General features: G+C 54.0%; 1 protein-coding gene across 6 annotated transcripts in view; it reads right to left on the minus strand.

The window, feature by feature from the left end:
- Positions 1-24,209, minus strand: part of SAMD11 (sterile alpha motif domain containing 11) — a 129,049-nt gene that overhangs the window by 5,257 nt on the left and 99,583 nt on the right. For all 6 annotated transcript variants that reach the window (XM_040586994.1, XM_040586996.1, XM_040586997.1 and 3 more), the window contains exons 8-12: positions 22,241-22,391; positions 13,000-13,115; positions 12,526-12,604; positions 11,556-12,259; positions 4,189-4,313 (exon numbers count right to left, since the gene is read on the minus strand). In XM_040586994.1, the coding sequence (XP_040442928.1) occupies positions 4,189-4,313; positions 11,556-12,259; positions 12,526-12,604; positions 13,000-13,115; positions 22,241-22,391 (1,175 nt within the window). The remainder of the gene's footprint in view (positions 1-4,188; positions 4,314-11,555; positions 12,260-12,525; positions 12,605-12,999; positions 13,116-22,240; positions 22,392-24,209) is intronic.

Consider the following 24,209-nt stretch of genomic DNA (forward strand, 5'->3'; position numbering starts at 1 on the left):
AGGCACATCTGCAGGTTAGATTCATGTGCAACACTGTTTTACACTTTTTTTTTTTTTTTTTTTATCTCTTCCTTTGCCTGTCGTATATTGCAACTATGCCTAGGACATGCAAGCAGGCAGGATAATGCAGTCAGCCGTGCTGTTTGGCAGTGGCTCTCGATACCCAGACCGGTATCCCAGACTCTGATTCCACCTGGGATCAGAGATGAGCCCTCCTGTTTCAGCACTGGGCCCTTTCTTTTTCCTCAACACTTCTAGCAACATAGACTAATAAATATTGCAGTACCACTGTACTGAGGCAGCCAAGCGGTACCACTAAACGTGGCATGAGCCTACTGAGCCAGCCGCGCTGGCCCTTCAGCCAGTGTCTGTCAAGAATACAGCACGACTCTTACCTCTTCTCCTGGTTAGCTGCGTGAGGCAGACCCTGGACATGTGCATGGGTTTAATCACAGAAATGACAGCAGGGCTAGCACAGCCTTGTAAAATGGCAGTTTCATACGGATGCATTCTAATACCCCCAGCCATGCAAAACTGTACCATTTTAACACATTCTTAGGGACAGGCAAAAATACTTTCTTTGCCTCTGTTTCAAATGACAGGGTCATACAAAGGTTTTCCACCTCATGTACTACGTTATGAAGGTTAAGGTCTGGATACGTGGTCTTATTGCTCCATTCTTCATATACAGAGCAGGGCTGCAGTTACACCAGCTTCCCCTGGGTGTTTATTCTGGACGTAAAGGCTTAATACTTCAAGAGTAAACTGCCATCGCTTGGTAATTTAGCCAGCAGGTTCCCTTTGGTTCTGCGAGATGTCAGTCAGATGCTGGTTTTCTCTTACTAAACCACACCTCCGCTCCACAGCTTTTTTTCCCCACCCCAGCTCATGCTGGATGCTTGCCCAAATGAACGGTCTGTGGGGCCTGATCCTGCTGTCTCTCTCCATGCATGGCTTATGCATAGCATTATTATTACTAAACACTATGGCAAGGGAGGGTGTTTCAATTTACTCTAATGGCTGCTTCTTCAGCAGCCAACCGTAGCCCAGAGCCATCCCTTTGGAGAGTGGCAGTGGCTGTTACAGCCAAGGCAGCTGAGCTGTTGCAAGTGGGTTTTATTGCTGGACTCCACAAGCAAAGCTGCTCATGACTGCAGCATGTGTATCTGCTCTTTGACCTAGCAAAACTTACTATACCGATTTCTTTTCCTTCCTCTGAAGCCAGTGTGGCTGGGAGCCAAAAGCTTCCTTTCGCTCTGCACTAAAACTCTCCACAAAAAGCCTTAACTTGAGAAAAGCATCCCCCTTGGGTGTCCCACAGGTCTTGATCCGCTGCAGAGACAAAGCTGAATATTGTCAAGGGCTGAAATCAGGCATGGCAACTTTTGTGTTTGCTGAAATTTTCTTGTTTGTCTCAAACATGTTTCTAAATGCACAGCATACCACCAAACTCTTGCTGGGTTTTCCTGGCAGGAGAGGCCTGCAGACCAGTGCCAGACCTCCCCGGCAGCTGTGGTTTTGGAGAAGAGAACACAGACAGCTCTGCAGTTTAGAGCCACGGAGCTGGGTCACCCTTGAACACTGGCATTTTCACATAGTAAAAAACCTGTTAAGCATATAACCCTAGAGCATAAAAACGCATCATCCCTTAAGCCATGCACCCCCTACATAATGCAACATAGCAAGGCCACGACAGGAGGCTGTTTACAGCAGCTCCCATTATCGTAAAACATTTTGTTTGCAATGCACTGAGAAGATTGCTGAACCTTTGTCTCAGCGAGCTATTGATTTCTTCCCCACTGGTATACCAGGAGCTGGCATGGAAGGTGTAAATGGATGATCCCTCTGCAAGGTGGTTGTGTTAAAGATTTCTGCACATTTCCTACAGGCCTAATTCAGAAGCTTCCAGGCAACTCTGAATTTCATTCCCCAGTGCAGGAATGCAGATAAACTGCAATACCACCAGTGCAAGAGCACGCTATCTGGGGTGGGGGGTAATAAGGAATGCCAGTAGCTGTGTATTTTGGCTTCAGAGCCTTTTGCTTGAGCTCTCTTCAACACGCACTGCAACCCACATGTACTCTCCTGAACCCACCACCCATCCCCTTATCATCCTCGCTAAGCCCAGCTCCTGAACCAGCTTCTACACCTGCAGACCTGCTGCTTCTTGTTCCTGTAAACACCCATCCATCCACCATCATTTTTTAAGCAGTCCTTTCCCTCCCTCTCTGCATCATCAGAAACTGACCCATCTCTCTTCCACACACCCAGTGAGCCTGATCCGCTCCCAAGCACGTGCCAAATCTCTGTCATTCCTCTTGGGGAATGTTACATGTACCCCATCCCCATAACAAGCATTCACTCTCCTGAACAGTGCCTCTCGCGTGCAGGCACAGCCGCTTGCTCCAAAGTGCACCGGTTTTACAGGTGGTTTTATCAAAGTATGTTGTGATGGGATTAGCATCATGGTTAGGGGGCAAGGAAGGACAGACTTTAGATTGAAAACACATGATATCCCATCACCTGAGCAGGAAAGGGGAGGTGTAGGGCAATTCCAGGTTTCCACTCCCCCATCCCCTCCGGAGGGATGCAAAAGCACACACATTTCCCCATAGCACGCTACCAAATCAGCATAACCTAAAGGGAATTACTTCCCAAGGGCCAGGTAAGCACACTGCTCTCCTAACAGGTGGTTCCAGCAGAGGCAGGAGTGCTGAGCTTCACCTTCCCAAACAGCTGGGAGCAGGGTGTAAGTCCTGGGAGAGGACACTTGCCTAACACAACTAGTAGAGGGAAAGACAGCAAGGGCCAAAGGGGAGGAGGTGGCAGAGTTTTAGAAATCAGATTTCAGCCAGCCTGGATGTCAAAGCACAGCTTTGCACTCCTTAGCTGTCCATCAGGGAGTCTCCTCTCTTGAAGTGGCATCTTTGGAAAGCTTGACTCCTGCTCTCCTTCCTTGCAAGACCTTGTCAGCCTAGGATGTCTCTCCGCTGAAAGGCTGGATTGTTCTGAACTTTGGCCCTTTGCCTCTCTATCTCTGCTACTTTCAGTCCCTCCCTTCTAAGCACACTAGAGCCCCTTTACAAGGGTGTCCCAGACAGCTCAGGAATCTGTGCCTTCGTAGCTGGTGCATTCTCTTAATGGGGCATTTATAATGGACTCTAGAAGATGCAGAAGCAAAAAACACAGGGTTGTTTTTTGTACTGCACCTCATGATCTCACACTGAGCAGGCTTTATGAAGCCCCCATTACTGATGGACGTTTCAACCCTGCTATAATGAGCTTAAAAATCACAGTCGCTATCGCTCTACAGCAGGGGTCCTCAAACTTTTTAACCAGGGGGCCGGCACGCGGATGCAGTGGCAGGCAGCCATCTGCGGCTGCTTGGTTTCCCCCCCAGCCCCCGGCGGGGGGGGCGGTGTCTGTAAATACCGGGGGCTGGATTGAGGACCCTGGGGGGCCATATCTGGCCCACGGGCTGTAGTTTGAGGACCCCTGCTCTACAGTGTAAGCATGGAGGTTACTTTGACACTTGTGCGGTCAGGGTCTCTCGCAACCCCACTCTGTCCCCGCAGCGCTCTGTGTGCGGCAAGAGAACGCAGCACCTTCTGCCAGGCTGGCTGGTACCACAAGCTGCCCACCCCCATGCAGGGACTATGTGACAGCCCGTCCCTCGGTACAGCCACTCCACACAAAGCCACCACTATGCCCACCTCTGCCACAGAACACAGGACAGCTTCTAAAAGCATGAGCTGGACAGAGACAGTGACACTAAGTCACTAACCACGATCAACCCTGCCACTTGAATGCTCACTCCTGACTTTGCCCCTGCTCCTATCCTCTCCTGCTGTACTCGCTGCTTATTGCCGTCCATCCGCGACGCCCATCACACACCTTCTCAGGGTCTTTGCTGGCAGCAAGTAGCTATTTAGCAATCCAGGAGAAAAAAAAAAAACAAACAAAAAGCCCCTGCAGGGCTCTAAGATACACCTTTGGCTTATATTGTGGTGGGCTGGGCAGTCCTGGGTTAACGGCTGGACTTGGTGACCTTAAAGATCTTTTCCAACCTAAATGATTCTCCTGGGAGGGACACTGCAAGTCAAATAGGCACAGACAGGAGGGAGAGAACAGGGGCTCGCAGGGAGGATGCTCCTCCCATGATGTTCTTGAGGCTGTTAAGAGATTTACCTGAGTGTACTCGGTGCAGCCAGACAAGCTGGACACAAAGCTGCATACATCCTCCACCGTCCATTTGCTGATGTCTTCCAGCGCAGGGCTTTCCTCACCATCCAGAAACAGACCTCCCATGGTGCCTGGATTGTTTGGAGTTGGGGGAGGGTAAGAAGCAGGGGAGGAGAAAGAAACATAAATCATTAAAATCCCACACGGACAACAACTAGCCTGCAATCTGAATATTTTTCTCTAGCCACACATTCATCTTTAATGACCTGTCAATTAAAGCACTGGGCAGGGTCAATTCATAGGCCTCTTCCTCCTGGAGGTCCCCAGCTTAGAAAGGGGGGCAGGGGAAAGGAAAAATCCTAGCTAATGCATTTCATGTGTTTAACGTTCTTCAGCTGTGGGGAAGAAATTGGGGGAGGGGAGAGAAAAGAAAAACCCTGAAGGAGTGTTTCTCCACATGCACCGCAAAGCGGAAAACTCTGACTGCCCTGTGGGTTTCTTTCCCTCAACCCTTCTCCTGGCTACGTGCTCCGAATGGTAACAGGCCCTGATGCCTCTCCCTGGTGGCCCACTGCCTTGCCGGAGCGCGAATCACTGGAGAACATCTTGCTCTTTCAAAGCGTTCATTTTCAATCCACCCCAGCCTGAAACATCCATCGGATCGGTCTGCCCCAACACAGCCACTGTCTCGGAGCGCGCTGCTCTCTGCTCCGCCACAGGAGCTGGGCATCTCTCCTGGCCAAGCATCTGACGGGTGATGGGATGACCCCTGCCAGCCCCTGCGACACTCCAAAGACAGCACAGCTCGGTTCAAGCTGATATGTCAATTCTCCGAAACGCAACAGCGGTTCAGGTCCCAGCCCTGTCAGCAGAGACGAAGGTGATGGGTTCCAAAAGGGTGGAAGAGAGCCCCCCCACCCCTGTGCTGCCCGTGCCTGACAGCACAGGACGTGCACATGGGGAGAAAGCTGGGCTGGAGCCAAGAGGAGCCGGAAGAGAGGCACAGAGAATAAGGACAGCGAGAGAAACGCCAGCCAGGTATCGACTGCAGCATGTAAAAGGAAAAAATGCAGAAACAAGTAATGAAGAAACCTAGTTCCAGAAACCACCACTTCGGGGGTGGGAAGGCACCATCAGCCTGTGGAACTCACTGCTGCATGATGCCATTCACACCGCAACCCGGAGGGCATTTATAGGGATGTGAACATCCATGATTATAGTGGGTAGAGAAAGAGTTTATGAGGGGCTACACTATTACGCTTCAGGGCGTGAAGCAAGAAATTACCAGAAAAAATGTTTCTCCCAGGGGTCTACCATGACAGAGTTATCGGTCCTGCAGGCTTAAGGTGCTTCCCTGAGGTGTGTGATCAGCACCACGGACGCAACCCCTGGCTTCGACTCCTTTGCTCTGGCCACAGCAGGTCAGAGAGCGCTTCTGCAAACAGCGACAAGGTAAAGGGGGACGCAACAGAGTCACGGCAGGGAGCAGGAGCCGGGAGAAGGAGGAGTGGCCGGTTCCCTGGGGGAACGCACCGGTTCAGAGGCAAGAGGCACAGAAAGAGCCAACAGCAAAGCCGCCAGCACAGTCCAGGGTAACAGGAAAAGGACAGGATTTACAGAGGGAGTCATCATGCCAATAAGATGCATTTGAAACACCAGCAGCGTTTGCAAGAAGCGGTCAGATGCTGTGTAACCATTTCCACCACATTTCCGCTCCCCACTTCCTGCTTCCCGGCCCAGCCTCGTCCTCCGCGCCGCGCCACATGCCCTCCCACCGCCCCAGCGAAGCCAGACAGCAACGGCTGCTGCAACCGAAACTGCACCCCCCGCCCAGCACTGAGCGGGTCACGGGCACCCCCCGGTGCAGCGCCAGGGCCACCAGCCCCGGGCCCGCCACAGCTCCACATGCCCCCGGCAGATGGGGACACATCTGCATCTCTCAGATGCACAGCCAGGGCAAACAGATGGGCACCAGCCCCAGGGCCAGAACACCTTGGCTGGAGCTGTGGGGAGAGCCGGGAGGCCTGCCACCTCTGCCAGCTCTACCTGTCCTTCTGGACCAGGGATGGGGCTGTCCCTCTCTCCCCCCACACCTTGGTGACTCAGACATGTCCCTGCAGGCCTCTCTGCTGAGCGCTTCTGACCAGCCCGGGACCCTCAGCGTGCTTGCCTTGCTGTGGGCAGCAATCAGACATTTTGCACCTCCTTTGTATCCTTCATCTCTACCGCAATCTTTCCTTCGTGCAGGCACGGGGCTCGCAAGATGCTCTGCTTGCTGCTCCCCAGGACAGCTCTGCCTGGCTGGGACTTGCCGAGGATGGGGAGCTCGTTGCCCCTCACCTCGCCACCCTCCATCCCCCCGGAGGCCAGGCAGCCCCTTGCTCACTTCACACCCCTTCTTTTTCCAGCTATAAAAAGCTTCAAAGACTTCTGTGTGTCTGATAACAGTTGCAGAGAAAACCATCGGCTGTCGTGCAAGCCTGGCGTCTGTCAGCACGGGAGGTGGAGGCAGAGGCCATGGCCAAAGAGCCAGCGAGCACTTTCCTCCCCCTCGCCACCCCCACCTACCAGACAGACAGATGGACACGAGCCCTCATTCCCATTCCTACTGCATTCCGTTTTCCAGGAGACAAACACACACAGCTGCTTATGTTAAAATTCACAAAATACTCAAATGGCTCAGGGCTCCTTTTCTGCCATTTTGGGGGAGGGTTTTTCTTTCTCCGGGTGGGGGTAATTCTCCTTCTCCTTTTTGGAAGAGTGGCTGCAGCTTGGTAAACAGAGGAAGTGAAACCGAACTCAGTTATTCCAGGCACAGTCAATGCTTGGGCGAGACACCTCCATCTGCAGCCAGAGCAAGCGTCTCTGAGGGGATCTGACTGTAACAGCCAACTGCTTTAAAATTAGGTACTTCCTTATTCCAAAAGCAAGCCAAGGATTGAGTTGCAGCAACACAGTGCTTGGGAATGAACTCCCCAGTCACTAGCCAGCCAGACCCATCCTCAGGGTTTAACTTCAGCCGGCACAGGGAGAGGCTGGTGAGTCCCTGCCAGGCACACGCTGCCCTTCGCCAGGTCCCCACCGCTGTGGGCAGAGATTTAGCCCAGATGCTGCATTCACAACTGGCAGGGATGAGGGGGAAAGTGTAAGGCTTCCCTACAGTCCCTCTCCTGCACACGTGCTTGTGATCCCGGAACCACACTGAGCGTGGGATTATTTGCAGGGTTACAGACATTGCCAGTGGAGCTGGAGTAGCAACTGCTTCTCCTACAGAAGCCTTTCTCTGTGGTTTTCCCTCCTTTGTCTTGTCGTGCCCCCAGAAGAAAGGAAGGGAGAGGTCAAGATGCACACAGATGCACACACAGTAACCTGCTGTGTCCAAGACTGAGTGCAAGACAGGCCTGCTGTATGGGAACAAGAAATATTTTCCACATACCCACACACAGACAAATGCAATACAGCCAAAATATTTATCTCAGAGAGTTTGTTTTCCCTTCCCATTTATAACAGGGAAACAGGGACTGACTGATGGAAATATTCTTGGGAGGGGGAAGGTAAATACCAATACTTCGGGTTCCGGCCACAGAACTTAAAAGCTAGAGGGTGGAAACCTATTTTGACTGAAGTTAGTGGCAAAACACTCCCATTCCCTGCAGAGAAGCCCAAAACCTCATGATGACTGCGGAACAGCTCAGCCCTGGTAGCTCCAAAGACTCGGTCGCCATTCAGGGTCCTCAGCACCCTTGATGTCAAGGTTGTGGAGCCTGGTATTCAGGTGTCCCCCCTGCCCTTTTGCTCCCAACCGTCTGAAGTCACCAGATGCAGGAATAATGGCAGGAAGGACTGCTGCAGGATGACACAGCAGCTGACCACAGTGGTCCCTCTGGCCTCAGTGTGTCTCTAATTTGCAACTAGTACAGGTCCAGCCCTCAGCACACTGCATGCAGTCACCGGCCCTTTCCAATTTTAACATCCCTAAAGCAGAAGGGTTCCTGTCCTTCCTCCTGTCCCTCCTCAGGAAGATACATCACCGTCTGCTCCATCTCTGTGGATGGCTGCACCCACTCACCACTGCTCTGGCAGTCTGGAGAATGATAATAAATAGGTGCCAAGTGGCTAGAAGGGAGGCACCTTCTATTATAATAATGACATGTCACTGGATCCTGCTGGACTGCGAGGATGCATAAAGGGCAGCATCTATTCCCTGCCAGGCCTCCTCTGTCTTGCTCTATGATAAATGACGGTCCGAGAGACTGGTAATGGATTACAGAGCATTTCACCAGATGGGGCCCCGCGTGTAAGAACTGAAAAGAATCCACCGTCCCAGGCCAGTGTCTTGTAGACAGGTGTCCACGTAAAAGCCCTCACCACCCATGCCGCAACCCATTTATAATTTCCCTCCCTCCTCCTGATATCCAGCTGCTTCAGAAGAGAAGCCGAACGCTGAACAGGTCAGGGAGAGCAACCCTTCTGGTCAGCACAGTGCGGGAAACCTCTGCTGCAAATCCGGCAGCCAGGCTGCAACAGGGCTGCCTCTGCCGCACGGAGACGGGCGAGTTTTTGCTCCTGGTATCACAGGAGACAATTCAGGTGCCAACTGGGAGACCAGTGCACAAAGCAAACCCACTTGAAACTCAGCCCACCTATGGGTTTAATCAGTTTTGCTACCACTCTCTAACCCCTTCCCCATTCCACCCTGTGCACGCACTCCCACTCCTTCTCACACACCAGAGAGGGCTTGGGTCATGGAGGGGCACTGGAAGGCTTGCGTTAATTGCTCTCCAGACTACAGATCAATAGAAGGATTTTAGCCTCCTGCACACTCCATCCTTCACCTTTTCCAAAGGACGGGGCTGGAGGAGGGCGGTGGGAGGAGGAGGGGAGCAAGCCTGCTGAAACCTTGACAAGATGAGGTCATCGAGCAGCCGCCAGATCCCCAGAAGGCAGCTCAGGGAATCGACCAAGCTCTGGCTGCCTCATCGATATTCTTCCCCGTGGGGACAGAAAACGGCTCTGTGCCTCCAAAGGAGGAGCCTCCCGGTGCTGGAAGACCAGAGGAACTGCCTGAAACGCAGCAGTCATTTTCAGCCAGCCACTTCCCTCCTCTCCTCCCTCTGGCTCTTCCTCTCGGCCTGCCACCTTACCTGCCTTGTTCGGGTCGTTACTTTATAACGACAGCCTCCAGCATACAGCACAACATAGTGACCATCCGGGCCAAAGGAGCGGTCCCTGTGCAAAAAGGGGTTACAGAAATTACCTGGCACCAGGGGAGAGGTGGGTGCGGTTCTGCCTGTCTGTAGGTGCTTTGTGTTCCCCGAACCGAAGTAACACGTTTTTCATTGACACACCTTACCCCAGCACACCCCACGATCCCCGCAGCATTTGGACCAATACAGCTCTCAATATTTCGGTTGCTGAACTCCCAGCCCCCCTACCAGCCTGCTGTGCTGCACCGAACAAGATGCCCTGCCTTCCGAAGAGACGAGAGAGAGCTTCTGCCATGGAGTTGTACAGTGCCAAGCAAAACGGGGCCTAAACTCTGTGCTGCTTTCCCGCAAACAGGCAATATTAACAGCCGCGACGGCATGTGAAGCTAGCCAAAAGCAAAACTGCCCTCAGGAAAAGACCTACAGCCCTGGAACAGGCTCCACAAATCACAAGTGCTCGAAAACCGGGCAGTGAAACACAGCCCTGATCTTTGCCGAGGCCTCAAGACACGATCGTGATATAAATTCGAAGTGATAATAATAAATGGCCTATTACAGTAACTCGCGCGTTGCTGGGGGAGGGAGGAAACCCATCTACAGTCCTGGCCTCCCTGCAGAGCCTCACACAAGTGACGAGCACCACAGAGCCGTGCGTTTCCCTTTTTAATGGCCAGGAGAAAAAGGCTCCTGTGAGGAAGCCTCAGCAGCCCAAGGCAGCAAGAATATTTATCATGTTGGCCACCTGCCTGTCATAGAAAAATCGCTTCCTCCTTCCTGGTTGGAAGGCAGCTCTAATGAGTGATGGGCAGCCGCATTCACAACCGCAGCAGCTCTTTGCATAGAAAACAGGCAGCCTCAGCGACCCACACGCCATGCCTCCCCCCCCCCCCTCGCCCCGTTCTCCCTCTTCTGTGTGGCAGGAGGTCCCACCTCCTGCTAATTGCTCAGCCAAGTAATTAGCTGAGGCAGATTTTGGCTCTGGGCTATGCTGGCAGTGCTGCCAACCCGCTCCCCACTGGAGACCCCTGGGCAGACCAGCTACCGGGGTCTGAAGCCCCACTTTGTACCACCTGTACTCACTGCTCCCTTCCAGCTCCAGCTGTGCCTGCCTCTGCCCCTCTCCACAGCCCAAGGGGCTGCACCGCTGAGGACCACAGAGCTGGCAAGGACCTGCCTGCCTGCCTGCCATACCCAACAAGCACCAATGCAGCTACAGCAGTGCCCGTGAGACTGAGAAACACCCCACGGGCAGGGGAAAGAGCCCACCTACCTCTGCCCGGGGAAAGGGGCACAGCAGCGGTAACTCCGACACCCCCAAGGGCATAGGGCAGCCAAGATCTATAAGTCACTGCCGGGGGACTCTGACACCCCATCCCAAAGGTGCTGTCTCACATGCTACCCTGGAAACGTGCCAGACAGGACACTCAGCAGGCAGGAAAACGCTGCAGCCTTAATCCTTCACTTCCCTCGCCGCAAGCCACGGCAATGCACAGAGGGAGAGACGAGCATGTGGGAACCAGCCAGGCACCCCCCAGCCCCGCACGTCCCCAGCGCTGTCCACACCTCTCCCTGCAGAACAGCTTCTGCCTTGCTCCCAGCCTGCGGCCTCTGCCCACACAGGGCAGATCCACGTCACCCCCGCAAGCTCTCCTTTGGTTCTTCGTCCTGCTGTACCCGGGTGTTTCTCTCCAACCTGGGCCCTCCGGTCCCTACTCCTCGGCAATCGCAGGAGCACAGCCCAACAGTCTTTACAGCCTTTCAGGCCACCCTCCCTGAGACAATGCTTCTGGCCCTTCACTTGTAGGGCAGCACCTTGCAGCCATCAATAATTTTTGTTGCCTCCCCCTGAAGCCCTCCATTATTTACTGGTGTCTGTCCCGAAACATGGCTTCCAAAGAAGGCCCAAGCATCTGCAAGATCCCATAGCCCATCACATTGAGATCTCACACGCTCAGGATTCGCTTTGTCCCTGCTGGCCCTCTTTATGACCCTTGATTTGCTTCACTGCAAATGGGTCCATACTAATTGAAAGGAGGTGCTTGGTTCCCTGCAGAGAAAAAAAGAGCTGCAACCACACTGCAGAACAAGAAGGGGGAAGCATCCCACTTCTGGCATGCCGCAAAACCTGTCGCTGCTCCAGCCAGTAACTCAGCAACAGGCACTCACCTGCATGGAAGTACGGGCTCATCGTGTAAGGGAATCCGAAGGGCAGTGGCTGAGGTGGTGGGATGGAGGCTGGCGGGAGATATTTCACCTCGTTTTTGTTGATGCCTGGTCCAAGCAAATGGCTGGGGGACTCAGCACTCGAGGAGCTGCAGGGGACGTTTTGGACAGCAGCCGTTTCACCCAGCTCCTTGGCCCCTTCACAGACTTTGCCCGTCTCTTTGCACTCCTTAAGCTCAGTAGCCGAGCTGCTGCTCTCAGCCTTCAGGCTCTCCGGCTTCTCATCGCTCACGTCCGCATCGCTCTCAGAGTCCTTCATCTCCTCATCATTACAGTCCGGCGCCCCGTCCCGCACCCGGGGCTCTGCCAGCTCCTTGGCCTCACTCAGCCCCTGCGGCTCAGCGCGGTGGTGTGCCGACTTGCGGCTGCCCCGCCGGGGCTGCTCCTTGGGCGGCGTGGCACTGTTGGGGACACTGGGGTTGAGCGACAGCAGGGGAGTGTTATTGTGCCGCAGCACCAGCATGGCATTCCTCCGGGAGAGCTCCTCCCGCAGCGGGTGGCCCTCAGGGATGTCGTGCACATTGCGCAGGGCCGGGTGGTCTGGGGGCAAACCGGGATGCAGGCTCAGCGGGTCACCAGCCAGTAGCCTTTGCCTGTGGAGATTCTCCAGCTCCTTCTGGCGGATGATCTCAGCTGACATCTCCAACCTAAATTGGGAGAGGCAGAGAGGGAACGTCAGGGAGGAGGGCTCCGAGTGACGTGCTAACACCCCGCCATGCCGAACCTGAGCTTGCAGGACCATGGTGTCACCTCCACACCCAGGCCTTGTTTCCACTAGTCTCACCTGGGCACCACTCTGTCACCTGGGCACACCTCACCCCGCGCAGCACCCCACGTTGCTCTGCCTGCTGCTAGGAAAGGTAAGGAAATCCCCAACCCCAGCCCAGGCAGGCTAGCCCTCTACACTCTTTACCTTGCCAGGTTTTGCTTTCGTAGCATCTCTTGCTGCCGTGCGAACATCTCTGCTTGTGCTGGCTGCAGGAACCCGTAACCTGGGGACAGGGATAACAGTACCAAGGGGTTATTAATCTCAGCATTGACTCTTGGGTAGCTCAGGGTTGGCTCCCCAGAGGGCTAACTGAGCAGGAAAGGGCAAGCGGGAGCTGCCTTTCTGTTCTAGGGCCTATTTATGCCCTCGCTCCCAAGGCAGTGCAGCCTGCTGCTCAAAACATGGGACCAGGAGGGCTGCTGGGGATTAAAAGAGAGAGCAGAACAAGGCAACCTGCTCCTATCACCGCAAAACCAAGGGTGAAGTCAGCACAACAGTAACAGGGAAACACAGAAATCGTGTCTGGGCTGTGAGGCTACAGGACGGTTTGTCACACAGCCTGCGCCTTCCCTCTGCCCGCTTCCCCTGGCTGACCGCCAGCATTTCGTACGCACTCACCTGGTGTCTGGCACAGAGCCGAAGGCACCCCAAGGAAAGGAGGTCTCAAGTGGGGCCCCAGGGCAATATGGGGTGCATTCTGGGGTGAAAGCAGAGGCGGTGGGTGGGATATCTCCCTGCAGAAATCAGAAAATAAATCCATGTTGAAAACCCGGAGGCTCCATCCACAGCGCCCAGGGGGCCCAGGCTCGGGAAGAACATCCTTTCTGCAGGTGACCTGCATTCTGTGCCAGAGGCTGTTCTGAGATAGGAAGATACATATTCACCCATATGCAAAACTTTTAAAAGGGAAATAGAAAAAGAAGCAGAACCAGAAGGGGAAGAAAGCAGCCAGGACTCCATAGGTCCCACATACTTCCCACCTTGACACGTCTGCTTCTGTGGCCTTCCAGCTGTGCTGTTCAAAGGGGTTTTGGCTGCCCAGGGATAGCAAAAGCAAGGCTGAAGATGCTACACCTGCCTGTCCCCTTGGCAAGCTTGGGCTTCTATCTCAACTACCTTACATGTGAAAAGGCATTCTGTATTTTGGGACCTGAAGTGTGGGTCCACGAAGACTGAAAGGCGTGAGTGACTGGTACACCTCACAAAAAATCACCATCCTAGCTGGAAAAAGGGGTGATTTTTAATTCTGGATGGAAAAGCTGTAAGAGAGGCAGAGGAAGATGCAGACAGGCAAGACTGGGAGAGGGATGTGAGCAGGAAATGTCACAGGGTCAGTGGAAGGGAATACGACTGGTGAAGGAGCGGGTGATGGTGGCCAGAATGGGTAGAGCAGATGTAAGGTGGCAAGTAAACTGGAAGAGGCAGGTTTGAGGGGTGGGGAAGAGGACGATGCCTGGAAGCAAGGCAGGCAGCACTTGCTTGTTGCGGGGAGGTGCGTGGGGGAAGCAAATGAAAAAATTAAGACAAAAAAAAAAAAAAAAAAAAAGGGCAGGAAGGGAATAAGAGCCAAGGTCTCTTCCATTAGTCAAATCTGTCCTGGGAGCCTGCAACCAAATCTCTGCTTTCCGGCTGCACGTCTCTTAATTCCTTTTGATGGCCACTTACAACATTATTACCTTCACCAGGGCATCTAGAGGCAAAGCCAAGTGCTGTGCCGTTTATTTTCATTTTACAATATCTCCCTATAAAATCTGCTTCAGGAGAGACTAGAGGGCAAGAGAAAGGGAGCAAGGAGGTGCATGTGACTTTGCAAAAACCAGACCATACGCACAACCATGCTCCCGCTTTCAGTGCGGGGATGCCATGCCAAGTGTGGGATAATGTGACAATCCTGGCCACCCATGCCCCCACCCCACACAGTCGGGGATGGATTACTGCCATGGCTCATGGAAAGCCAGTCAGGGACTCTCTGTGGATGAGGTGGGCAAGGAAAGGATTCCTGTCCTTTCCCTACATCTTCCCAGTGCAGAGTTTTATCCTCATTCTGTGCAACTGCCACTACAAAACACCGCCACACACTGACCCACAGCACAGAACAGGCTGAGACTCCCCTCCGAAATTCCTCCTTCTCCCTAGCCCTTGCCCATGTGCCTGTCTCTGCCTCCCCCCTTCCCGTCTGCCTCTGCTCCCCTTCTCCCCTTCCCCTGGCTCCCTCCGTCTCTGCTTTCCTCCTCCTTCCTCCCCTAGCTCTCCTCTAAACTAATTGCACAGCTCGCTGTGTCTGGAGGAGAGCCACAGATCGATCCGTCGCTGTTGAAATGTTAATGCTAATCGTATAACCGCTCCGCCAGCACCTCGCACTTCAGTGGCAGCTCCAATTAATCTCAGGTAACGCAGCGCGTGACCTTCGGCTCAGAGCCGGGGCAGCAGCCAAGCGATGCTTATGTAATTACACCATGAAGTGTGTAATCACCTGCCCTAATCCCCGAGGCCTCACAATTAGCCGAGGCCTCGGTCGCTGGGCTGCCAAGTGCTTTGCCACCCCGGACAGCCTGCAGATGAATAACGGACAATTAAAGCGGCATGACGGGGGCTAGGAGGTGTCCGTTCGATCGTAATTAGCTGTAATCATGGGGAGACGAGCCTGGCAGACGTGCTGTTCGTTTTATAAGAAGCAATTTAGGAAATCAAGTCGCTTTTAACCATTCCGCAGCCAGGCAAACTGTGACCATGCCCTCCGTGCCCTTTACATATGCAGAAGAGGGGACCCTGTCCGAGAGGTGACAATGCGCAGAAGCCCCAGGTGCAGGCAGCACACAGCTCAGAAGGAAATGCTAAAAACAAAGAGAGCTTCTTGATTTCAGCCAAGACGCCACAATCTGTGCCCAGGAGGCTTGGTGTCCGATGGGGATCAGGACCGGGCACTGGGAAACAGAAGGTTCTCCCTTTGGTGGCAGCCCAGTGCTCATCAGAGGGCATTTTTATGCTTTAATTTTGCACTACAGGGCCTAACTTTGATCCCTAAGGAATTCACATCTGCTCAAGACTCTGCAGTTCATTCCCTCTGTCCTCTCACCAGAGCTGTGCGGCTTCCCTGCCTTTCAGGGCCAGGGATGAACTCATAGTTTGCAGTGGTCAGTAAGCGGTGCCGGGGGGGCAGGGGGCGGCAGGACAAAGCAATCACTGCGGGACCCGATCACATTGCCGGGCACGTGGCTGAGCACGGCACCTGCAGTGGCTCGGGAAGGGGCTGGAGGTAGTTGGGAAAAGGGCTGTAAGAAACGCATCGGGAGCAACTTTGAACATGAGAGGTCAGTCACCGCTTACGTTACACAAGCAAAACACACTGGGGATGAGTCCAAAGGTTTAGAAAATTCAGGGAGATGTTTACACCTGCTGTCATCATGCCTGCCCCACACAGTGGACCACATGGAGACCCCAGAGCTGTTCCCTCAGCAACACTGGAGCTCTCCACCAAACACGCGCATAGGGCAAAGCTGCTGGCTGAGGCCAGATAAGCAGGACCAGCCCAAGGTCCCGTGACTGACACCGTCACACCCCTGGAGCCTGTGGCCTGTACTCTGAGATGGGAGGCTGCATGTGCCCAGACATGAAGGGGTCATTATACCTCTCCTGGCATCCCCCTAATGCTCAGCATCAGTCCCGAGCAGCAGGTAACCTAGAAAGAAAGCAGGTATGCTCATGAATATTTGGGGGACAAGGGACTCCTCTCCCTGCAGGTAGACCGATATTCAGCAGGTGTAGCAGGATACTCACAGCAGATACTCACGCTGCACAGCCCCCACGGAGCAGCGCTTCACACTGCCTGCGCTACCCCAAAGGACAGATGCTTTCTGCCATCCCACAGACCCAGCCCCCTGGCCGTCCAGGCGCGGGACCTGTCAGAGCCTGCTGCTGTCCCCCTCCAGCCCATCTGCCTGATCCTTGGCATGGAAACCTGGCACTGGAGGGAGGGAGTATGACCAGGTCGTGTCCTGGCACAGAGTTGGGAAGACCTCCCAGGCTGCCTGGTACAGATACAGCCAACTGCTTCCAAGGAAGCTTGGAAATGTACTGACAACCCCAGAGCAAAAAGCCCCAGAGACTTTAACAAGGGCTACTGTGCTTTTAGACAGATGTGCACCAGAACACAAACCCTTGCATGCTTTCTCAGGTACGTATCAGCCTTCAACCCCCCCTCCACACCTCCACACACCCCCCCCCTTAATTTCCTTCCTCCTCTTCTTCCCCTCTCTGAGTAAGGGCTGAATTACAGTCCCATACTCTGAGGATGTGTATTTAGCCGTTGGCAATTACATCTGATAAGCCTTGTCCTTACCTTGCAGAGAGCAATTCTGTGTTACTGCATATTCCTCCCCTCACCACCACCCCCTTTTTTTTTTCCCCCTAATACGCCAGCTGGAGGCTTGTGAGCAGGGTATTAGGGGATTTGCACTGCATGCTGCTAAATTTGATATGTCCTTTAACAGGAGACAAATGGTTCACAAGGCTTAAAAAGTATCGACTTTTCTTTAACAATAAGCACTAATGGCCTTCAAATAATCAATATTTAAAGTCATTATGAGGTTACACATTATACTGTTAAAATCAAGCCTTTCACTTTAACCCCATCATATCCTCCCAACCCCAGAGCAGTGTCCCCCCCAACTCACTCCAAGCTCAAAAGGAAAGCTCAGAGCACAGGCTGTGACTGGAGATGTGAGAGGGTCAGGAAATGCAGATTGAAACCGGCAAGGCATGGAAATAAATTTAGAACGGATGGAAGAGGGGGGAAAAAAAAAGAATGCATGAAAGCCCTGCTTTCTTCTGCTTTGCATTTGATAGGAAGAGACACTTTAAACCTGAGGTAATAGCCAAGCAGCACACAGCTCCTTGCTGTTTTGCCATCCGCAGACGCTGTCTGTGCCAGGAAGGGAAAATAAATAAAATGAAAGGGCTTTCTAAAAATGGTGTTTGGGATTTCCAGGCAGAGACATGTACTGGCGCTGCCCTTCTAGGGCAGCAATGAGACCTGGAGACAGAGAGGGTCTGGTTTATGCTGCCAGGGGAAATCGCTCACTCAAAATCCAAACTGGTGCTAAAACCAAATTAGTTAAATCAGGTCAAGCTCTTTGGCCTTTGCTCTGCATAACATTCAGCCAGCTGGGATCTGGTGAGGCATCCTCCCAGTGCAAAAATCAGAGAAAGAGGGATACAGCATTCAGAGCAGAGAGGGGGATGCAAGGCTGGAGTAGGAGGGAGAATGTGTCCACAGACGACAGGAGAATGTGCCCAAGGAGCCAGGAGTGAAAAGGAAAGCCTCTGCGACTGGGGGCGGGGGGGAGGAATTAGGTGATGAAATCAAAAATGGTAGCAACAGCAGATGGAAAGAACACAATCCAAAAATCCTTGCTGGGTATTTCAGGCACACCTTTGCACAGAGAAAGACCTCTGGCTGAAGCACAATGTTTGTCAGCTTTCTGCAATGAAAGGGCAAGGAGTATATCTCTGAGACTCTGCAGCTCCCACTCCCAGAACACTCTAGCCAAAGGGCTTGGCTTCCCAGGACCTCAGCAGATCAGGATGCTGATGGCATCTCACCCAGGTAGTATTCCTTGCTCCTTGGCACTCCTCCTGCCTTCACCCCATAGCTGTCTACGGTCCTAGAAGATGAATTGTGTCCCTAATGCTCCTTATAGACAGCACCAGAGACAGCCAAATACTGTTACCAAAGTACCTGCCCCTCAGCACTTGCCCTTTCTCTGACTATAATCTGCCTTCTGCCCCTCCTGTGAAAGAGGGCAGGCTACCCCACACAGACCCCGTGTCATATACTGTACGTATGTGAACAAGCTCCCAGCAACTATAACACAGAGCTGATGCATCGTATTTAGCCACCAAGCTTCACCACACTCATCACACTGTTAAGCAGCTCATTCAGCCTCATCTGAGAACCCGTGCAATGCCTTTCATTTTCAGGGTATAAAAGTTTTTCTTTAAAGGGGGGTGAATGCAAGTGTTTCCTAGGCTTCAGGCACACTAGCCTGCTCTGTGAGAAGCATTCTGCTCATTTCAAGAGTACTATCAGGAGCAAATTCTGCAGCATGTACCGGGAGATGAGCACTTTGGGTAAGAACATGCCAGGCTAAACGACCCCAGCAAAACCAAGTACACTGCCAACAAAATTTGGAGGCAGGATCCAAGGAGTAGGATCCAAGCAACTCTGCATCTCTGCAGGGCACAGCCACCTGCCATTTTTGCAGGAGACACAGCAGTTTGGAGATGGGAAGTACTCCAGGCTGGAGTAGTTACAATGACACCTTTTAGTTGCACCCTCTCCTCTTCCAAGTCTTTTTATAACACTGAACTCAACAATCTTTTCAAACAAACCACCAGGTCCTGGCACTCTGTAATCCAAGTCTGAAGCAATCTAGAGAAGCATCTAGGAAACCCAAACCATGAAACCAAATGGATTCTCAAGCCTGCTGCTTGACTGTACTTTTGGCAAGACATATCAGTTTTACTAACTCTTCAGCAGGCGGAAGCTGGTACAAAGAGGTGAAGAGACCAATACTCTGCTACAAGGACCTCAGCTGCTCCAAGAAAATCCGTATTCAGTGTGTCTGCCTGCACACGTGTGTATCATGTCCTTCAGAGCCAGTGCCCACCTGCCTGCCTTGGGCTTAGTATCATTAAACCTACCAGCCTGTTTCTGACCAGCAAAGATGGATGCTAACTAGTTGAGAAATGTCTGAACGTACCCATCTTCACCTAATGAATGTTTGGGAAGGCTCATCATCCACCTCTTCACACCTGGAAACTGGAAAACTGTGTATGTAGCTCCCACTAGCAGGCAAAGGTCTCTGCAGTCCTACCTTTGCAAATCCAGCAGCTCTGCCCTTATAAATAGAACTAGGTCACCAGTAGAGGTTTTCCCCCCTTGCTTTACCAGAGATAATGGATGAAGTCTGGAGTGGCCAATTATTCTTGCCCACAAAGCTGCTGCACTAGAGAGCTGACCTGATCCCCACAGATCTCCCGATAGGAAGCTGAAATGGAATTTTAACACCATGCCAAACAGTTCACATCCCCCTGCATCATGCGCTATTACTTCTGCTCTTGGGAAAGGAGATGCCATAAATCTACCTACAGTTTGCCTACGTATGTGAGCCAGCTTCCTCCATTCCCTTCTCCTTTGTCAGTGCCTACTTGAACCTTTTAAAATTTCTATACCTTCATAACAAATGTGCACAGAGGCTGCTTTGATTTATCCTGTTGACAAAGACCACGGCAGCCAAGTACAAAACTCAAGGCTAACAGCAACAGGGAGAATGGAGGGGAGAAATGAACCCAGACAGCGCTTCGCTGCTTAGAATACGTGCCCACGGCCTCTCCTGGCATACCTAAACCGCCTGCAGTGCTTTGGCAAAACAGCAAGAAAACAGTTTGCACATGACGGCTCCAACCAGGCCATTTCTGAGTGGAAGCAGAGCGATACATGCCGACCCTTAGTGACACTCAGGTGGCTGCAGACCTCCGGGGAGAAATAACAATCATGTGAACCAATGTCAAGGAGACATACCAAGTCACGGCTATGGGGCAGACTTCTAGCTTCCCGTTTCCCAGCAGGACTCCCCAGCTCTGCTAACAGAGGATTATCACACCTGAGAGCCTGGCCAAGGAGGCAGGTCATGCAGGGTCGTATCACACCCTCCTTGTGGGAGCAGACAGCAGCAGAAAGAACAGGCAGTCCGGTCTGCCATGCCCTGGCACGTTGGAAGAAGCAGGCACAAGATGTGCCCAGCCAAGTCCACCATGGTGATGTTTCATGTTGTTTGTCTCAAAGCTCCCTGGAGAACTACTCTGCCCAGCAGGTCCTGTACGCACGGTCCAAGGCAGGAGCAGTGTGGGAAAACAAAACCAGGGCTGATAACATGCTATGAGCTTTGTTTCAGTCTGCAAACTCTTGGACAGAAATGAGATTACAGGAGTATGTAGCACAGAGAAAAAGGCAGCTTCTTTCTTTCATTCCCACCAACACAGCCACAAGTGGGTGCAAGTGTCCTTGCTCTATACAACATGCTGCATTGTACTGCTCTTTGAACTGAGGTGCTCAAAGGCCTTCCCAAACATTCAGTACAACCTGCTTTCAAAATGAGAACCACTGTCACTGTGCAGCAAGGGAAAATGAGACACAGAGTGACTCCTGCAAACTTAATCCAAGGTCCTACAGATATTCCTCTCAACATCAAAGGCAGGTCATGCCCCTATGTGTTCCTTTCCCCCACCTCGCCTTGCTAGGATTTTCCCCTCACTTATGCCAATGCAACTATTCCTAGGGCTGCTTGGAGAACTGAATCAAGATGAAAAGTAGTGGTCTTTTCCAACCGTTAACTCCTGGCCTTCAGTCTCTGTCCTCTGACCTAGCCAATGACTTCCCTCTCCCTCCCGTAACTGCTGATGAACAACGGCCCTAACTCCAGCCCTCTCCTTAACCTGCTAATAACACCTTCTTCCCAAGTGATTTACTGCTTCCTGGCCTAGCCCAGCTCCATTAGCTACAGCACCTGTCTGGCAGTGGCAAGTACCTCTGGATTTGATACATATCTAATGCACGTTCAGGTTGCCCCTCCTATGCGAAGCACCTCTCCATAAGCAACCTCCACCCTTCCATACGTGCCTTTTCAGCCAGGCCTCTGGCTGGCCTGGCACTTCTCCAGGCCACACATGGCTGGAGAAATTTTCCTGATGACTAGCTGCACTAAAACTCGTCTATCTCTGCATTCCTCACAGGTCTGCCTACAATCCGCATGGACTGCACTGGATTTTATTAGGTGGGTTAGCCAAAGTACACCCTGTAGGAGAAAGGTTTACCAGGTCTGCCCAGCGCCTACACACTGCAAACCCATTGGTGAGAAAGAAGAAAAAAAAAGACAGGATCTCCAAGGCTGTAAGGGGGGCGGGGGGAATATTTTAAACTCAACATAAACATATGCGTGCTACAGAACTAATACTGCAGCCTGCTGCCTGCCCCCACTCCAAGATGAAAGCCAAAAAAGTGTAGATACTGGAGCCTTTCATAGCTTGTCCCGTGATACCCAAAGCCTTTGCATCCCTGTGGCTACCAGGCCCTCTCCTGCCTCTGCTGTCCTTGTCAGAAACACACAGAGCTTTAATTTAATTTCCTTCTAAAGTTCTTGATTGAGGAGGGAATAGCTTATGGCACAGAGCAAAATAAATGAGCTAGAATTTCTGGGGCTGGGGGGAAGATTTCTAGCACTCCTATCAGTAGTAAAGGCAAACTGTGCCTCCTTCTTCCTCAAAAAAGAAAATTTCTTTTCTTTCTATTCCATCCTAGAGCATTCCTTCCCTCTCACTATCTGGGGATGCTATATAATGCAAACTTAAAACAATCTTAACTTGCTCTGTGCCAAAGAACAGGTTAGAGTCTAGCATCTGCTCTGGAGATCCAAGGCAGGACTGGGACCGTTCCCACCGCAGCCGGGACCGGGGCCGTTCCCAGCAGGCAGAAGTCGCCGGCCTGGATGCGGACACACACCGCAAAGCACAACCGCCCCCCGGTGCAGGGACCCCAGCACGCGGCAGCACACCGGCACCTGCATCGCCCTGGGATGCGTTAAGGACCCAGCCTGCCCACCCGCAGGGGCACTGCCGCCCTCACCCAGGGATGCCCTGCTCCTGGACCCTTACGGCACGGGGCACCCCCTTCCAGAGCATCTCCGAGGTGCGGCCCGGCCCGCCCCCCCCCCTCCCCGCACCCCTGTGGATGCCGCGGCGGCGGGAGCAAACCCCGCCCCGGGGCGTGGGGCAGCCGCGGCCGGCCCTTCCCCCGCGGTACCTCTCGGGGAAGTGGGTGTCCCTGTGCTGGGGGAGGCCCTGCTTCCTCCGCTGGCTGGAAGAGTTGCTGGCCGAGGGGATGTGCGCTTCCATCGCGCCGGGGTTGCGCGCCGCCGCCGCCGCCGCCACCTCTTGCCGCGCCCGGAGGAGATCTGGGGAGAGGGAAGGGATGAGCTGCTGCCCACCACGGGCCCCCACGGCCCCCCGCCACCCCCCTCCCCGCACCGGCCCCCTGCAGGCACCCACCGCCCGCCCGCCCGCCCTCCGCCGTGGGGGTCTGCTGCAGCCCCTTCGCCTACAGCCGCGCACCGCCCGGCCGGCGGGGCTGCTGCGGGGCTGCTGCGGGGCTGCTGCGGGGCTGCTGCGGGGCTGCTGCGGGGCTGCTGCCGGCCCTCCGCGGGCGACAGGGCTGCTGCTGCCAGGGCTGCTCCCGGCCCGGCCCACCCCGCAGCCCCTCGGGCGACAGGCTGCGCCTTTGCCCCCCCGTCCCCGCCGCCCCCGTCCCCGCGGGGCGGGCAAGCTGTCAAGCGGCGGGAGGCGGCGGAGCGCGGCCGGCCCTGCGGCTCGCCGGGCCCGGGCTGCCCCGCGTGCTCACCCGGCAGAGCGGGCTCTTCGCGGGATCCGCCTCCGCCGCCACGGGAGTTTGGCAGCGGAGGAAATTGTGCAACTACGGGAGGGGGTGGATTGCTGTTTAATTGCCTTCCTGTCGGAGGGAGGGAAGGGGGGAGGGAGGAAGGGATTCATGCATGCATGCATGGGGGGAGACAAAAAGGAGAGGGAGGCTTCCTACCCGCCCACCCCGCGCCCCCCCGAGCCGCGGCAGCACCTGCCCGGCCGCGCCGAGCCCAGCGGGGCGCAGCATCATCCGCCCCTCGCCCCGCTCCGGGAGCCACCGGCCCGGCCCGCGGCCACCCGCGCCGAGGCGACCCGCAGCCCCGCTCGCCGGGCACCGCCGGTTTTGGCCGGTCCACCCCCGGAGCCCCCTCGAGCAGCATCCCCCCCCCCCAAAAAAAAAAAAGCCGCGACCCAGCATCTCCCGCTGCTGCTGAAACAGGGGACTGGGTCCCGCTTCCCTCGGTAGCCCCTACCCCCTGGGGCAGGCCCCCCCCCGCCTCTCACCCAGCCGGGGGAGCCCCATCCATGCTACCGGGTCCAGCTTAGCTGCGGCCACCACGCCTCAGAGCACCGAGGGCTGTTTCCCTGAGCGCGGTGACCCCCCTGCCAGCCACGCAGAGCCTGGGGGATGCTGCGGCTCTGGCCTGGGCAAGGGGGGGCAGCTGGCCCCGGCAGGTCCGTGCCTGCCTAGCACAGCTCTGCTCTAGCAAAGACTGGGCCACAGAGCAGGTGAGGATGGGGTACAGAAAGGGACCCCTTCCAGCCATAGGCACAGCACCTCCATCAGCAGGTCATGAAGAAATGCACCCCTCATTAACCTGCTCTGCCATGGCACCATCGCAGAACCCTCTACCTATTTATTACATGGGCAGACTGTGCAACGACAGCTTATACGTGTGTACAGTCTTTCCAAGGTGGGTGTCAGTGCAGACAAACTGCCCACACGAGTGCCTTGTGATGGACAATGCAGGCATGGCCAGACACACCACAAGCACAAGTTAATGGGGATCACAGCGCACTCCGAGGAAGAACAGGCAAGGCAGCAAGTACAGCTGGCGTGCTACTGCACTTGCCCTCTTGGGGAACAATGCTGGACAGACCTATGAGAAGGTCTAGTGACACGGACACCCATAGCAGTTGCACTGGCAGAGGCTTTTTCCAGAATGTTACTCTCACAGTTAAGCACCAGGAGTCCCTTAGTTCCTGTACGTATTTGAAAATATCCCGTACACAACTTGCTTATATCCCACAACAAAACCTCTGCTGCCATTCACATGATGCACAGCAAACACACACACACACATGCATACTTAGAGGAATCCTCCTTCACACACTCACTGCACACCGCTCTGCAA

The sequence above is a fragment of the Falco naumanni genome, chromosome 3 (genome assembly GCF_017639655.2).
Source record: "Falco naumanni isolate bFalNau1 chromosome 3, bFalNau1.pat, whole genome shotgun sequence".
Taxonomy (NCBI): domain Eukaryota; kingdom Metazoa; phylum Chordata; class Aves; order Falconiformes; family Falconidae; genus Falco; species Falco naumanni.